This window comes from Bos indicus x Bos taurus, chromosome 9 (assembly GCF_003369695.1).
Source record: "Bos indicus x Bos taurus breed Angus x Brahman F1 hybrid chromosome 9, Bos_hybrid_MaternalHap_v2.0, whole genome shotgun sequence".
NCBI lineage: Eukaryota > Metazoa > Chordata > Mammalia > Artiodactyla > Bovidae > Bos > Bos indicus x Bos taurus.
The window spans coordinates 25,053,049-25,070,328 of NC_040084.1; the positions used below are offsets into that span (position 1 = coordinate 25,053,049).

Below are 17,280 nucleotides of genomic sequence, written 5' to 3' on the forward strand. Positions count from 1 at the left end.
CAAGAACAGTTAGAACCAGACATGGAACAACAGACTGGTTCCAAATAGGAAAAGGAGTACGTCAATGCTGTATACTGTCACCCTGTTTATTTAACTTATATGAAGAGTACATCATGTGAAATGCCAGGCTGGATTAAGCACAAGCTGGAATCAAGATTTCCAGGAGAAATATCAATAACCTCAGATAACAGATGACACCACCGTTATGGCAGAAAGTGAAGAGGAACTGAAGAGCCTCTTGATGAAAGTGAAAGAGGAGAGTGAAAAAGTTGGCTTAAAACTCAACATTCAAAAAACTAGGATCATGGCATCTGGTCCCATCACTTCATGGCAAACAGATGGGGAAACAATAGAAACAGTGACAAACTTTATTTTCTTGGGCTCCAAAATCACTACAGATGGTGACTGCAGCCATGAAATTAATAGACACTTGCTCCTTGGAAGAAAAGTTATCACCAACCTAGACAGCACATTAAAAAGCAGAGACATTACTTTGTCAACAAAGGTCTGTCTAGTCTAAGTTATGGTTTTTCCAGTAGTCATGTATGGATATGAGAATTGGACTATAAAGAAAGCTGAGCACCAAAGAATTGATGCTTTTGAACTATGGTGTTGGAGAAGACTTTTGAGAGTCCCTTGGTTTGCAAGGAGATCAAACCAGTCAATCCTAAAGGAAATCAGTCCTGAATATTCATTGGAAGGACTGATGCTGAAGCTGAAACTCCAATACTTGTGAAGAACTGACTCATTTGAAAAGACCCTGATGCTGGGAAAGACTGAAGGCAGGAGGAGACGGGGATGACAGAGGATACAACATTTGGATGGCATCACCAAGTCAATGGACATGAGTGTGAGCAAGCTCTGGGAGTTGGTGGACAGGGAGGCCTGGTGTGCCCATTGGGTTGAAAAGAGTCAGACACGACTGACTGACTGAACTGAACTGAAACATATACTTACCATTCAACCCAGTAGCAATAATACTCCTGGGTATTTATCCCAGTGAAATTAAAATTGCATAAAAGCTGGTACACAATTGTTCATAACAGCTTTATTTATGATAACCAAAAAAAACCTAGAAATAATCAAAATATTCCTAATGAGTAAATAGCTATACAAACTATGGTACATAAATACCAGGGAATAGGATGACTCAGTAGTAAAAAAGGAACAAACTGCTATACGCAACAACTTGGAGGATCAAGAAAGTTAAGACAACTGAAAAAATCAAATTCCCCAAAGTCAAAACCTGTATGATTCCATCACAATGGCAAAACCATAGAGATGGAGAACAGATTAGTGGTTGCCAGGGCTTAGAGATGGTAGGGGTATGAGGGGGGTTGCATGTGCAGTGGTTGTGGGGAGCTGGGTGTAATTTATAAAAGAAAAGCATGATGGAGAACTTTGTGGTGATGAAATAGTTCTATATCTTGATAGGAGTGGTGATTACATAAATCTGCAAACGTACTAAAATGGTACAAAATTATACACATATTGTACCAAGTCAAATTCCTGGGTTTGATACTGTACTCTAATTATTTACATTGGGATAAAACTGGGTATGGAGTACAGGGGACTTCTCTGTACTACCTTTGCAACTTCACGTTGCAATGTATAATTATTTAAAAACAAAATGTAAAAACACAACTATTAGATGATACACAATAAATGATTTCTTGGGGGAACAGACGCCTATCTATTAAATGTGTGACTTGAAGAAAATCAGTCCGTTTGCTCTGTAATTTTTTTTTTTTGGTTTTGAAGAGAAATAGGTTTTAAAAACACTCTGCTGGTGTTTACAGTCAAGAAATTATTTCAGTATACTATTGGCCTAATATAAAAGCAGACTGCTTTGCTTATGAAAAGGTATTAAACAGTTAAAATATTTAAAATGTATCTAAATTTGACTGTATATTGTCTTCCTTCAGAGATTAAATTGATTCCCTAATTAACAGTGAGTACATCTAAATACTTATAAACCTAATTCTAAGAAATACATCTCTTCAAGCTACTTCATACACTAAGATTTCATTTATGATATGTAAAACATTTGCAATACCAACAAAAGGGAAGTAAAATGAACTTGAAATAATTCCTCAAAAACAAAGATTATATAGTTCTACATGTTTAAGATATTTCAATATAGCAAAAAACATACAAATACACACATCCTTCAACTAGCCAATGTTTTAATACACAATATTAACTACTTTATAAAAAGTGCTTTCATGATCTGTTACCACCTAAAATAATACATCATACAATTTTCAAATATGTGTTCTTTGACTTCTAACCTCTGCTCTTCTTTAGAATTACCTGTGAGGGGGAGAAAATGAAGATTTACATTATACCTAGGGCAAATAAAACACAATTACTCAACAAAAAGTTTAACAGTCCTATGTGTATAATATGCAAGTCTCTGAATCCATAAAAACCCAATTTGGAATGTGATTAGGGAATCTTTTGCCTTATAAATTGTCTTAGACTTCTCTAAAATAGTCTAATTCTCTCTGAGAATATGAAACATGCCTAGATTCTCAAAATCTAGTTTTATAATAGTCACTTCTAGATGTGAATTTCTTCAATTGTGCCAAAAGTGTCCAGATTAATGGCTCCCAACTTGAGGTTTATAGAAAATTTAGTAATTAAGGGAGTTAAGATATGTTCTAAAACTTGAAAATCCTATTATAAACCAGGAATGTAACAACCATAAAGCAATACAAATTCATCCAAACACCAAATTTCCTCTATTTAGGGTGGAATTATATCAGAGACCAAGGCCAGTCATCTCAAGCTGAAAAGCTTGTTACGTAGATAATTTTCACAACACGAAGCCCAGAAGAAAAAGTAAACAAAATGAAATCTTAAGTTGTAAAGGACAAAGAACATTAGAGACCAGAATATATATATACAAAAAAAATTCTTTTAAAGAACTTACCTTCTTTTAGGTAAGCCTACTTATAATTCACTAATAAAAGCAAACCAATCCTAAATTTAAGATACACACATAGACTCCTCATGTTCTTAAGCCTTGCTTTACCTGCAGAAAACACTTACATTGACTTTAACAGTCCAGAAACTAGTGGAAATGTTTATAATTGTAAGAGAATTTAAAGCCCCTTAAAAAATGCCAGGGCATGCCATTTCTAGACTCTCACGTAAGTCAGCAAGTAGATTTATACCCTAGGCCAGTACTTCTCTGTTCTACAAGATGTAGACTGCAAAATAAAATACTATGTACTCAAATTCATTTACAAAATTCTAAGTATATTATACACCCAAATTTACAAAAAGGTAAGTTAAACAGAGTTCAACAAATTACTGGTGTATTTCTCATAACTTTTGATAACTAAATATATAACTATATATTATAACTATAACTATATATAAGGTAACTTCTCATAACTTTACATAACTATAGTTATATAAAAATGTTTACATTGTGGGGAGCTGGATAAAAGGTACAGTGGAAATAGTATAGTATTTTTGTACCTCTCATGGGTCTATAATTAGTTCAAAACATTTAAATGTTAAATAAAAAATACTTATAAAGAGGTAAACTATAAAAAATAAGTCTCTCTCTCACATCATCCCCCAGTGAACCATGTGCCAATTTCTTGCGTATTCTTACAGAAATGAGCTCTCTATACATAACGTTGTAACTATTCAGGGAAGTATAATATAGTAGGTTATATCAACTTATTTGACCCCGAAGCCTTTCCTGTTGGGGCATCTATTAACATCGAGTGAAAATAATCTTGGGAACATTTAAGTGAAAATAATCTTGGGGATGTATACAGAAAAAAATTCTGCCTTAAGTTATCACACTCTATATTATATAGAAGTATCACTAAGAAGCAATCTTCTCTGCTTATGTAAGCAATTTGATTTAGAAGTCACTCAACTCAAAATAAATTTAGAAAAATTATTAGGTAAACTTAAAATGGTCAAGAAGAAAAGTTTTCATAAATTTTAAGGTAATAATGTTACTACAAATCACACAGATTAGCAGTCAAACATTCGTTTTCCTCTAAAGCAATAAAGCAATGGCCATGAATCTTTCCACCAGAAATCCATACTATACATAATAAAGAAAATCTAACTCTGTAATTAAAACTCATGAAAAGCTAAGCATCAACTCAGTCAAGGAAACTGAATAAGGAATCTAAATCAGGCAGAGGTGACGAACTAGGTGGTATTCTAAGGTAACTGTGCTCAAGAAAAGAATTTCAGATCTCACCTTTGCTGCAGCCAGTACATGCTCCTTTTTAATGACTCCACACTTACTCCCACAAGCATTTATCCGTGACTCTTCTGCTAATCGATGAACAAAGAGTAAACAGTTCAGATGCACCTGTAAAAGAGAAAATTCAAAACAATTTTTAAACTCAAACACTGATATTTTGAAATAATGACTTTTAAAAAGAAGACCCCAATTTTAATGCTGCACTATTTACTACTGTGATTCAATCACTTAACTTTTATTTAAGGTAACACAGAATTCAGTTTAATATAGGTCCATCTTAAAATTTCATAAAAAAAGACTTAGTTACTACAATACAGGAAACAAGGATGTGTAAAGCTGACCAAAGGCCATAGACAATAGTATTACTCTAAAGGATCATTATATCAAAACTTAGGTAGGACTCTAAAAAGAACAAATATTTCTGTTTTCCATTCCAACTAAAGTTAAGTTTCCAATGTAATTTAAAATCCCCCCTAAGAAAAACATATCAACTACTGTATTTAAGGCTAATCATCTCTCATTCTACAGTCCAAGGTATAAAATTTTTTAAGAAGATATTTAATTTAAAATGTCTAATAAAAAAAATTTAATAATTGAAATTTTAAAAGTTTATTCAATTGAAAAGAGTAGATACAAAGGTCAAGTTACTTGTCATACAACAACATGAGAATAATCATATCTACTATTAATAATTTTTAAATTTCTTTTAAAATAGCCTTAAACTAGATAAAATAAGCAGAGAGTACAAAATTCAAAACTGCACAAGTAACTAGAGTTATATATTAGCATTGTGGGAAGCTGCAGAAAACGAATGGCAATTCTGTACTATTTTTGCCACTTCTTGTGAACCTACAGTTACCTCAAAATTAACATATAAAGCAAAAAATCTATAAAGATAAACCAACAAAAGTAAACCTCTCTTCAACATCATTCCGTAGTCAACTCTGATTGCCAATTTCTTGCATACTCTTACAGAAACTTCTACATATATGTAAAAAATATATATGTATCATAAGATACGTGTATATACATATGTATCTTTATTTAACCCCACTATTTGAATGTGTACATTTTGCTAAATATATTACTCAAAGTTCACACTAGTCAATCAAAAAGTGCTACTCATTCTATATGCATATACCTTGTAAACAGTTAAGTGAGTGAAGTCGCACAGTCGTGTCCGATTCTTTGTGACCCCGTGGACTGTAGCCCACCAGGCTCTGCCGTCCATGGGATTCTCCAGGCAAAAATACTGGAGTGGGTTGCCATTTCCTTCTCCAGGGGATCTTCCCAACCCAGGGATCGAACCCGGGTCTCCCGCATTGCAGGCAGACGCTTTAACCGCTGAGCTACCAGGGAAGACCCGAAAACAGTTAAAGTAGAGCACAAAACCCAATTAAGTGAGAATGTATCCTAAAAATTCCCACCAAATAAAATATGTCTCATCTCTTAAAAAAAAAAAAAGCAAGACTAAAGTGAGCTGCTGTCCTATTTCAATTCTCCACTAGTATTGAGTCTAGTGCTCTTGTATTTAAGTTATTGGTAATACTCCATCCTTTGTTTCTGCCAGGTGCCTGAAGGCACTACCAATTCAGGTTCAATTAAACAGTATCTTTAACATATAACTTCTTTGGTCATTTACTTAAAGGTACACATTCTTTGGGCTTCCCTGGTAGCTCAGTTGGTAAAGAAATCCACCTACAATGAAGGAGGCCTGGATTCGATTTCTGGGTTGGGAAGATCCCCTGGAGAAGGGAACAGCAGCCCACGCCAATATTCTTGCCTGGAGAATTCCATGAACAGATGAGCCTGGCGGGCTATGGTCCATGGCATCGCAAAGAGTCAGACAAAACTGGGCAACTAACACTTTCTTTCACTTTTACACATTCTTTGTAGTGAGATCAATTAATACACAACACTTAACTCTCCCCCCACAATTCACTAAATGCTAAATAACTAAGTAATGTGGTCCTTTCAATTATTACTTATTATTATTATACAGCAGAAATCTTTAGTGGATTGTTATGTTTAGGAATGTTTTAGTGATAACTGGGGAAAGTAGAGTAGTAGGGGATTTAAACTGAACATGATAGAGAACCTTTGGAAGGAGATATTCTTTTGGTCTTCTTTATCGTAAGAACTCTGAGGTAAATCACCCAATTGATTCTTTACACTATACCATGTCATTCAAAATATGTTTAAACTTCCTATGATATACCATTTCCTTTTGCAACAAAAACATTCCATAATATGGCACAGTTTCCTCCATTAATCTTCATTCTCTACTTCTAAACCTAAATAGCTTCCAGATACCCTCAGGATAAATTCCAAATTCCTTAATACTAAACCCCATTTGACTAGGTTTTTACAATTCCATCTCACGTTTTCCAGCTTCTAGTTCTATGCTAGGCCTTCTGAATTTCTTTCAGTATTCAAATACAATTTTGCCTACTGCCACGCTACTGGTTTATACTGAAAAGACAAGTCCTCCCAATACATAAGGTTAGATGGATCTATGGTACCCCGAACTTCTTATAACTGTACATACACATACATTAGGCAGCAATTTCTCACCTCTCTTCTTCAATGTAAGGGCAAAACCATGTCTACCTTCCCAGACATTGTATCCCAGTGAACTTTAGCCTGTGGCCCAATATGCAGTTAAGCAGTCAATAATTATCACTACATGAGCAAAAAAGCCATCCATATCTCCCCAAATTAGGCAAAACAAAATTTTTAGGCAATCCCAAATAAACCACATTCTGTTTTGAGACTTGAGTCCTTTACTCTTCATGGGCATGAAATATAGACACTGAATTAATACTACTTTTTTTTAACATCAGAATTTTTTTTTTTTAAACAACCTATTTCTCTGTCATAAAACAGTTAACTGGTGCCACTCAAGTGCACTAAAGTTTAAATTAAAATGGTCAGAAAAAAGCAAATTTTAAGGTTTCAGGTAGACAGTCAACCTTGGAAAAGGTAAGCCATTCCATTAAGAACTTACTTTGGGAAAATTTAAAAATTAGCTTCCTTGAAAGGTAAGCCAAAAGATAATTTACAAAGAAATATCCATTTGACTAAAAGACTGGGCCAACATGACTTCCTCCCCACTTTCTCGTAGCACTTTTTTGAGTTTTACATAAACCATAAGTACTCAGATATTTGCACAGTATCCCTTAGCGATAAATCTAAAAACTAACTCAGACACAAGAAAGCTGAACAATCTGAGATTAACATATGCTCCCCAGTACTGGCCCAGGAGGGAGGGTATGGGGAGGGAGGAGGGAGGAGGGTTCAGGATGGGGAACACAGGTATACCTGTGGCGGATTCATTTCGATATTTGGCAAAACTAATACAATATTGTAAAGTTTAAAAATAAAATAAAACAACAACAAAAAGCCAGTGCAGGAGAACTATAACATAACACAAGGAAGTTATGAATAAAATGTTAGAAATACCAATCCACATATAGTTACATCACTCTCAAATTGTACACTCAGAATGTTCAAGGAATAAACACAAGGAATACAAAAAGTTCCCAATTCAAAGTTCCCAGTCAGACGGGAGAACAAAACCCATAAGAAACTAAAGACAAATGTGTGACAGTAGATGATAATGGAAAATAAGATAGACCGTTTCTAAGATGATGAAGACTTCACTGAGTAAGAGGCATTTGAACTCAATTTTGAAAGAACTGGTGTTTGCCAAGCAGAGTGGAATGAGGACATCTTCACGCAGAAGCATCATCTTATGCAAAGACAGCAGAGAAGATTAGTTTTGTGTTAAGACAATGGGAGACACAAAAGGAGATATGCATGGTGCCTTCTCCTCAAGAAGCTGTGTACCACACTGGGAGACAACACTGACACACAAAACTCTTAAGAGAACACTGTCAGGGTCCCAGTAGCTAAGCTGTATGATGTAAATTCTATGGCTATCAACATTTAGAGAAAAAGAAATAAAAACAGATTGCCTCAATTGTAGAGAAGTTTATGGATGATGTGGGACACCTGCTGGGTAAGATTATTAAGTGCCAATGGTAAGCAGAAACCCTAAGTAAAGAAACCAGAGTGATGCATGACATACATAAGACTGTGAAGGAGAAATAACAAAAGCCAAAGATAAGCATACAATCTAGGGACAGACAGTGGCCAAAAGAACTTCCTTTCCCCTACCACTGCAAATGCTTAGAATTTCACCTCCCATCCTTTCCTGTACCACCTGGATCTGACTCCACAACAGAGCCCACCTGTCCATGGGTCACTTTGGGGCAAGCAAGTGTGAATGTGGGAGGAATCTGACTACTTGAGAAATTACTGGCCAAAAATTTGCACCAACTTGTAATCTCCTTCCCCTCCATTTAGAACCCCAACACCAGTGGAAACTTCACAATTAATAACTTAAAATTCTTTTGAAAATCAATTTCACTTTCATACAGCTCACTTGTGTCACCTTAATCACTACCTTCGGGGAAGGAAGGTAATAAAATAGTATGTATTGTCTTTTCATACAGAGTCTAAGCAAGGAACCAAAAAGAAGGACAGGAGATATTAGAAAGGCCACTTTTATAAAAAACAAAATTTAAAAAGTAGTTCTGGCTTCAGAGAAAGGAAAAGTGAGGACAATTCTATAGTAATCTAGCAAAAATAGAGATCCTAAAATCACAGGCGGCAGTAGAGAACTAGCAGAGGCTACAGAGAAAAGAGATGGGGAGGTGAGCGAGAAAAAAAACAACGTAGCTTAGGAACAGATTATTGCATTCCAAAGACACTCTCCATGTCATATATCCCTATTATCCACAATTCATTATCCTTGATCTCCTGGAAATTAGGTGCCCACCTGTAGTGGTTCCTTTACTCCAAGAGCTCTTATAACAAACCACAGGAGGTGCCTCCTATGGTACAAACCCAGGGCAAGTGTTCATTCTGTTAGAGGGATAATATATTCCAGGCATTCAACATAAAAGCCCTCAATTTATTTCAAAACAGAAATATTAGAGTGGTTTGAATGTGAGCATTTTTTATTAGGTGAGCATTATGCAGTAGTTACTACGAGTCAGGTAAAATTTTAACGGTTGGCTTGAAAACTAAACTAATAGGTGTTCTCCCTGTCTAGGAAAACGAATTCACACTTGGGAGCATACTACTTACAAGCTTTTGGATCAGTGTTCTTTAGTAAGTAAACTGAAGCGGAAGAAACGGCAATGTATTTAATAAGGTAAAGAGAAGGCAAAGGAAAGAAGACCAGGAGAAATGCACTTTTGAAAAGCATGTCAGAAATGCCTTTTACAGTTTAACTACTATGAAAGTAACCCACCCTGAATTTCAAAATCTATTTTTAAAAAACTCTATCTTCGAACCTTCACAAATTTCACTAAGCATAGTATAAGTACCAGACTGTGCCCCTGAAGAGTGATATTTAAAAACTAAAAGCAGTTAGTTTATTCCTTAAACTTAAGCTAAAAGGCTTCCGTTAAAAAAAAAAAGTCAGGATATCTACATTTCAGCGGGCCCCAAAACAACTTAGCGTCGGGAATACTAACAGGCCCAGGTTTTGCTGTGAATGCCTCAAACCTAGGCCTCAAAAGAGCTAGATTGGCTGTTACTATTCAGTCGCTAAATCATTTTCGACCCCATGAACTGCAGCACACCAGGCTTCCCTGTCCTTCCTTATTCTCCCTGAGTTTGCTCCAGGTCATGTTTATTGAGTCAGTGATGCCAGCCAACCATCTCATCCTCTGTTGCCCTCTTCTCCTCTTGCCCTCAGTCTTTCCCAGCATCAGAGTCTTTACCAATGACTGGACTCTTCGCATCGGGGTGTCGAAGTATTGGAGCTTTAGCAGACTGGCTGGAGGGGCGGCGAAATACAGGCTGGGGGGTTTATTTCCCCGATCTATCCCCGCCCCACTGCCAGTCTCTGAAGGGACAAAATCTCACCAGTAGGTCGCTACTCGTCTCCAAACGAAGGTGAGGCTTCTGTCGTTTGAAAATGCGCTTTAGAAAGCCGCGAGGAGCCTTGCGCCTTATCATCTTCCTCTGCGAGACCGTGGTGGAGAGCGCCATTCTCACCCTCGGGTTTTGGCAGCAGCCGCCTCAACTTCCTGGGTCTTCCCTGCGCAGCACTAGAGCTCACGCCAGCGAGTACACCAAGAACCCCGACTCAGACGCTCCCACAGGTCCCGAGACCCCGGCCGGAACGTTTGAATCTGCCGCCACAGAGCGCGCCCGGCGCCCGGTAGTGACGTTAGGGGCGCGCAAACCCGCCCCTTGGCGCCCGGATGTTGGTGGAACACACCCTTGGTGGGCGTTCCATGACGTCACAGACGGGGAGGGTTGCGGGTTTCACCTTAAGTAGCTGTTGGAAGCGATTTCTCCAGTGTGCCATAAAGATGTTGGAAATTTGTGGAAAATGCTGGTATGCTAAGGCAGTCACGCTTACTGTCCCAGCTTTCACTCTCTACTGAGCCTAAGACCAATGAACGAAAAAGTAGATGAATAGAAGAAGTTTGTCATGTTTTATCAGGCTTCTTAAAGAACCAATGCCTTCTTAACAGGGCTTGATTTTCTAATATTAGCAGCTAATATTTTTCACTTTTACATAATTTTATCTGGGTCTTACCTGAAGTCTTTTCATGAGTCAAGCTTTTGTTTACAAATGCTGCTCTGTTTAATTTTAAGCCCTCTCTGCTTAACCTTGCGATAACTTATGGCGTAGTTTAAATGCTACCTCTTTGAAATCTTTATTTGCAAGCCGTTAACTCTTCCATTTTCCGTGCCACCCCTATAAGTTCTCAGACTTCATCCCACAGCACCTGAAGCACCATCCACTGGTTTCTTGGTTTAATAGATCTGGATATGCCTGCGCTTAGTCTCTTCAGTCCTGTCTGACTATTTAGGACCCTGTGGACTGTAGCCCACCAGGTTACTCTGTCCGTGGGATTCTCTAGGCAAGAATACTGAAATAGGTTGCCCTGCCCTCCTCCAGGGTATCTTCCCCACCCAGGGATCTAACAGGTCTATTGCCTCTCCTGCAACGGCAGGCTGTTTCTTTACCACTCGCACCACCTCAGTCAGTCAGTCAGTTCAGTCGCTTAGTCGTCTCTGACTCTTTGCGACCCCATGAATCGCAGCATGCCAGGCCTCCCTGTCCATCACCAACTTCCGGAGTTCACTCAGGCTCACGTCCATCCAGTCAATGATGCCATCCAGCCATCTCATCCTCTGTCGTCCCCTTCTCCTCTTGCCCCCAATCCCTCCCAGCATCAGAGTCTTTTCCAAGGAGTCAACTCGTCACATGAGGTGGCCAAAGTACTGGAGTTTCAGCTTTAGCATCATTCCTTCCAAAGAAATCCCAGGGCTGATCTCCTTCAGAATGGACTGGTTGGACCTCCTTGCAGTCCAAGGGACTCTCAAGAGTCTTCTCCAACACCACAGTACAAAAGCATCAATTCTCACACCACCTAGGAAGTCCCAATAGGTCTGGATGAGACTTTAGAATTTGTATTTCTTTCAAGTACTTAAGCTGTGTTGGCACTGCTAGTCTGACCACTCTGATATCCCTATGATTTATTTTAATTACCTCTGTTACTGGGCTTCCCTGGTGGCTCAGCTGGTAAAGAATCCATCTGAAATGCAGGAGATGCAGGTTTGCTCCCTAGGTCGGAAATATCCCATGGAGAAGAGAATGGCTGCCTGCTCCAGTATTCTTGCCTGGAGAATCTCATGGGCACCCAGGCAGGATACAGTTCAGAGGGTCCCAAAGAGTTGGACACGACTACTGTGGTAGTTTTTGTACTTTCAGTATCCACATGGATGATCTATCTGGCCTCCCATTTTCAAGCTCTCGCTCTGCCAATAGTCTTATCTTTCACCCTATGAGCCATTTACACCTGTGTTCATACACTAGGCCTTGTCATTGCTAATATCTTTCCATAGTCTCAGTTCAGTTGCATTACTCTTCAACCTTCTCTCCTGAACTCACTCCTTCTGTTATCGCCACTTCAACAGTTCTTTCATGCCACTGGGATCTCTGTCCTCTCTGTCTCTACTATGCCCTTAACCTTAATCGATATATTTATCCTCCTTTCTGTAGTATGTTGTACATCATCATAATATTGCCTTGCATTTCTCCTTAACTCTCTTCGTGCTCTTTTTTTCCCTCATACCACTTGACAAAAACCTAGCTCTGCTTAAATTAAAAATCTCAATCCATTCTGTTTGCATCTGTGCATTCACATTGGGTGATGCCTTCTGCTTTTAAAGCTTTACATATTTAAAAGAATATTTGAATAGAATATGATGGTAATGACTGTATTTATCCCTGTAATGAAGAATGTCCTTACACATTATCTTATTTGATTTAACAAAATTATAACATTAGTAAGGCTCAAATGGGTGTTATTGTTTCTATTTGACATGAAATTAAATAGAGAGTTTAAGTGGCTCTAAGTAAAAGAGTTTATGTGGAAAATTTAAGACATTACTCCTTTTCAACTTTCCATGTTATACTGTCTTTAAGTGTAAAGGAAGCATCTAAATTCTGCATATTGCTTTTCTAAACTAAAGTTTTTAATTTTTTTTATAGATTTCACCTTCATTTAGTAGAGTCACAGAGTAAAATATTAGGAAATTTCATTATAATTTAAATGTTCAAAATGGCCTCCTTTTTTTCTGGTTTTTCAATAATTTAAGTTCCTTTGATCTAAAGAGTAAAAATCACAAGGCAGCTATTGAAACCCTAATCACACAACTAGACTCTTCTCCCTAAACTAGACATGCTTTGAGTGATGACAGCCCTTGACTCCAAATCCAGGGAAAGTAAAGGAACTCTAGATAGGAAGGACAAGATCTGGACAGGATCTTGACACCAGCAACATAAATACATCCCTTTCTTTATCCAAACTTTTTTCTTCTAAAGTAAATTTTGCCTTCAATTGAAAAGGGCAAGGCCCCTTTGATACTGCTGTTTACTTTGAGAAGACAAAAATAAAATATATTCACAGAATACATTTATTATTGAAGGATTTTACCCACTCATGTTATTCTAAGGAGTTGCTGTAAATGAGAAACAATTAAGCTATTGAGAATTTTTGTCTTTTCTTGATGACATTTCTTGATGTCTGCTAAGATTCTCTTTAAAACAGTGATGAGTTTGTTTTTCAAAATCTGTTCTAAGGAGATTACCCTAAATATAAGATACATTTTATCCAGAGAGGGTTTTTTTTTGAAAGTTTTTAAAACGTGTTTAATGTGTAAATTTGGGTGCATGCATTCAGTTAACAATTACTATGGCCAGGTTAAAAATGACATTTATGAAAGTTATTAATAGCCTGGAAGAAAGTCCAAATTTGTGCCAAATGGGAGAAAAATACCTGTACACCAAACTAAATATAATATGATCCCAAGAATATTGAATGCATGTGCACATACACAACACTGGGAGCAAACATACCTAAATATGAACAGTTTTTAGGTAGTAGGAATATGGATACTTTTGTTTTACTATTTTAATGTTATCCAATATTCTGTAATAAACATACCTAAAGAAGTAATAAGATGTTTCATATTTTAGGTAACTGATGTTTGTATATGGTTTGTTTCTGAAAGAGATGGGAATACCAGACCACCTGACCTGCCTCTTGAGAAACCTATATGCAGGTCAGGAAGCAATACTTAGAACTGGACATGGAACAACAGACTGATTCCAAATAGGAAAAGGAGTACATCAAGGCTGTATATTGTCACCCTGCTTATTTAACTTATAGGCAGGGTACATCATGAGAAACGCTGAGCTGGAAGAAGCACAAGCTGGAATCAAGACTGCCGGGAGAAATATCAATAACCTCAGATATGCAGATGACACCACCCTTAAGGCAGAAAATGAAGAGGAACTAAAAAGCCTCTTGATGAACGTGAAAGAGGAGAGTGAAAAAGTTGGCTTAAAGCTCAACATTCAGAAAACGAAGATCATGGCATCTGGTCCCATCACTTCATGCGAAATAGATGGGGAAACAGTGGAAACAGTGTCAGACTTTATTTTGGGGGGCTCCAAAATCACTGCAGATGGTGATTGCAGCCATGAAATTAAAAGACACTTATTCCTTGGAAGGAAAATTATGACCAACCTAGATAGCATATTGAAAAGCAGAGACATTACTTTGCCAACAAAGGCCCGTCTAGTCAAGGCTATGGTTTTTCCTGTGGTCATGTATGGATGTGAAAGTTGGACTGTGAAGAAAGCTGAGTGCCAAAGAATCGATGCTTTTGAACTGTGGTGTTGGAGAAGACTCTTGAGAGTCCCTTGGACTTCAAGGAGATCCAACCAGTCCATTCTAAAGGAGATCAGTCCTGGGTGTTCATTGGAAGGACTGATGCTGAAGCTGAAACTCCAATACTTTGGCCACCTGATATGAAGAGTTGACTCATTGGAAAAGAGCCTGATGCTGGGAGGGATTGGGGGCAGGAGGAGAAGGGGATGACAGAAGATGAGATGGCTGGATGGCATCACTGACTCGATGGACATGAGTTTGAGTGAACTCTGGGAGCTGGTGATGGACAGGGAGGCCTGGCGTGCTGTGATTCATGGGGTCACAGAGTCGGACATGACTGAGCGACTGAACTGAACTGATGGTTTATTTACTGAATAGATTTCATTAAAATACTTCTATAAGAAAATTACTTACATTAGAAAAAGCTAAAAATTGACAATACTTTCTGATATGTGACAAAATCCTGGAAAATAATTTGACTTGCTTTTCATGTTTTTCAGTCCCTCAGTCATGTCCTATTCTTTGCAACCCCATGGACTGCAGCTCGCAGGCTTCCCTGTCCTTCACCATCTCCCGGGGCTTGGTCAACTTCATGTCCATTGAGTCAGTGATGCCATCCAACCATCTCATCCTCTGTCCTTCCCTTCTCTTCCCCTGCCCTCAATATTTCCCAGCATTAAGGTCTTTTCTAATGAATCAGCTCTTCGCATCAGGTGGCCAAAGTATTGAAGCTTCAGCATCCGTCCTTCCAATGAACATTCAGGATTAATTTACTTTAGGATTCCTTTTCATAAGTTGTACTAATGCATACCTATGGAAAATATTACTAGGTAATGTATTCCTGTGAACTAACATTTTTGGATCATTTTAAATTAAATGAGTGATTTAAAAGATTATTTCTGTCTTGTGCTTTTGTGCTCATCAGCAAAATGTTACAAAATTGTTAATTGTAATTAACACTGTTTAGGTAGAATCTTGGGCTTCCCTGGTGGCTCAGACTATAAAGAATCTGCCTGAAATATAGGATGACCAGAGTTCAATCCCTGGGTCAGGAAGTTACCTTGGAGAAGGGAATGACAACTTATTCCAGTATTCATGTCTGGAGAATCCCATGAACAGAGGGGCTTGATGGGCTACAGTCCATGGTGTTGTAGAGTTGGAAATGACTGAGCAGAAACTTTCATGCTTTTCACAGGTAGAATCTCATAGTTTGTGAAAGGTTTTGACACATTGTGCTGTTTAGTCCTTAAAATATCATGTTGATTATAATGGTTAAAATAAAAATTTTAGTCTGCCACATGAAGCACAGTTGCCAAAAATTTCTACTTTAAAACCCCTGTTATGGCTTCCATTCATCATTTGTGAGATACAGAAGTTCACAAAATTTTGGAATGTGCACTATTTCAATTTTTCATCAGTCCAGTGGTTTGTAAGACTGATTGCTCCAGGAGCTTTAGAAATGCTCACCTTACTTGTGAGGCCTCTTAAATAATATTTATATTTCAAATGTTTAGCTCTCATAAGTACATCTCCTCTTCCCATCACTGGTTATGTCATTTTTCAGATTGCATATGGAGTGGTTACAGGGACACAAATTTATTTTCCAGTATTGATAAAAAGATATTGGCTTCAAAACCAATTCTCCTTATGAGTGCCAGACACCTTAGACTTCTTGATGTGTTTTCCATGATAAAAGATGCCTTTGAAGTAAGACACAATAATTAAAAAGAAATGGATATTGTTATGAAATACAAAGTGGAAATAAAATCATAAGCTAGAGTAAAATCAACATTACTAACAATAATTTTTTTGTAACATTGTATTGTTGGTTGGTACACTAAGATGAATAACTGTTGCTGCTGCTGCTGCTGCTAAGTTGCTTCAGTTGTGTCCGACTCTGTGTGACCCCATAGATGGCAGGCCACCAGGTTCCCCCATCCCTGGGATTCTCCAGGCAAGAACACTGGAGTGGGTTGCCATTTCCTTCTCTGATGCATGAAAGTGAAAAGTCAAAGTGAAGTCACTCAGTCGTGTCCGACTCTTAGCGACCCCATGGACTGCAGCCCACCAGGCTCCTCCATCCATGGGATTTTCCAGGCAAGAGTACTGGGGTGGGGTGCCATTGCCTTCTCTGTGAATAACTGTTAGTAGAATATTATTTGGAACAGGATAGGACAAAAGAAAGTGAAAGTCGCTAAGTCGTGTCCTACTCCTTCTGGCCAGAATACTGGAGTGTGTAGCCTTTCCCTTCTCCAGGGGATCTTCCCAACCCAGGGATCAAACCCAGGTCTCCCTTATTGCAGGCAGATTCTTTACCAGCTGAGCCACCAGGAAAGCCCAAGAATATTGGAGTGGACAGCCTATCCCTTCTCCAGCGGGTCTTCCGGACCCAGGAAACGAACCAGGGTCTTCCACATTGCAGGCGGATTCTTTACCAGCTAAGCCACACTGAAAGGTGAACTCCCCAGGTCGATAAGTGCCCAATAGGCTGCTGGAGAAGAGTGGAGAAATAATTCCAGAGAAAATGAAAAGACAGAGCCAAAGTGAAATAACACCCAGTTGTGGATATGACTGGTGATGGAAGTAAAGTCTGATGTTGTAAAGAGCAATATTGCATAGGAACCTGGAATGTTCGGTCCATGAATCAAGGTAAATCAGAAGTAGTCAAACAGGAGGCGGCAAAGTGAACATCAACATTTTAGAAATCAGTGAACTAAAATGGACTCAAATGGGTGAATTTAATTCAGATGACCATTGTATCTACTA

At 38.1% G+C, this 17,280-nt stretch overlaps 1 protein-coding gene across 1 annotated transcript; it reads right to left on the reverse strand.

The window, feature by feature from the left end:
* Window positions 1-1,028: 1,028 nt before the first annotated feature.
* CENPW (centromere protein W) lies at window positions 1,029-10,494 on the reverse strand. Its single transcript, XM_027551052.1, has 3 exons — window positions 10,184-10,494; window positions 4,238-4,351; window positions 1,029-2,313 (listed from the first exon to the last, which is right to left on the reverse strand). The coding sequence occupies exons 1-3, from the start codon at window positions 10,307-10,309 to the stop codon at window positions 2,287-2,289; spliced, it is 267 nt and encodes an 88-aa protein (XP_027406853.1). The 5' UTR covers window positions 10,310-10,494; the 3' UTR covers window positions 1,029-2,286.
* Window positions 10,495-17,280: the final 6,786 nt, after the last annotated feature.

What these genes read in the sequence shown, in the direction of transcription:
- CENPW (XM_027551052.1), bottom strand. Translation starts at nt 10,309, where the DNA reads ATGGCGCTCTCCACCACGGTCTCGCAGAGGAAGATGATAAGGCGCAAG. An exon ending in AGACGAGTAGCGACCTACTG is followed by an intron (nt 4,352 to 10,183) that starts GTGAGATTTTGT and finishes TCTCTTTTACAG; the next exon opens with GTGCATCTGAACTGTTTACT. An exon ending in ATGTACTGGCTGCAGCAAAG is followed by an intron (nt 2,314 to 4,237) that starts GTGAGATCTGAA and finishes TCCCCCTCACAG; the next exon opens with GTAATTCTAAAGAAGAGCAG.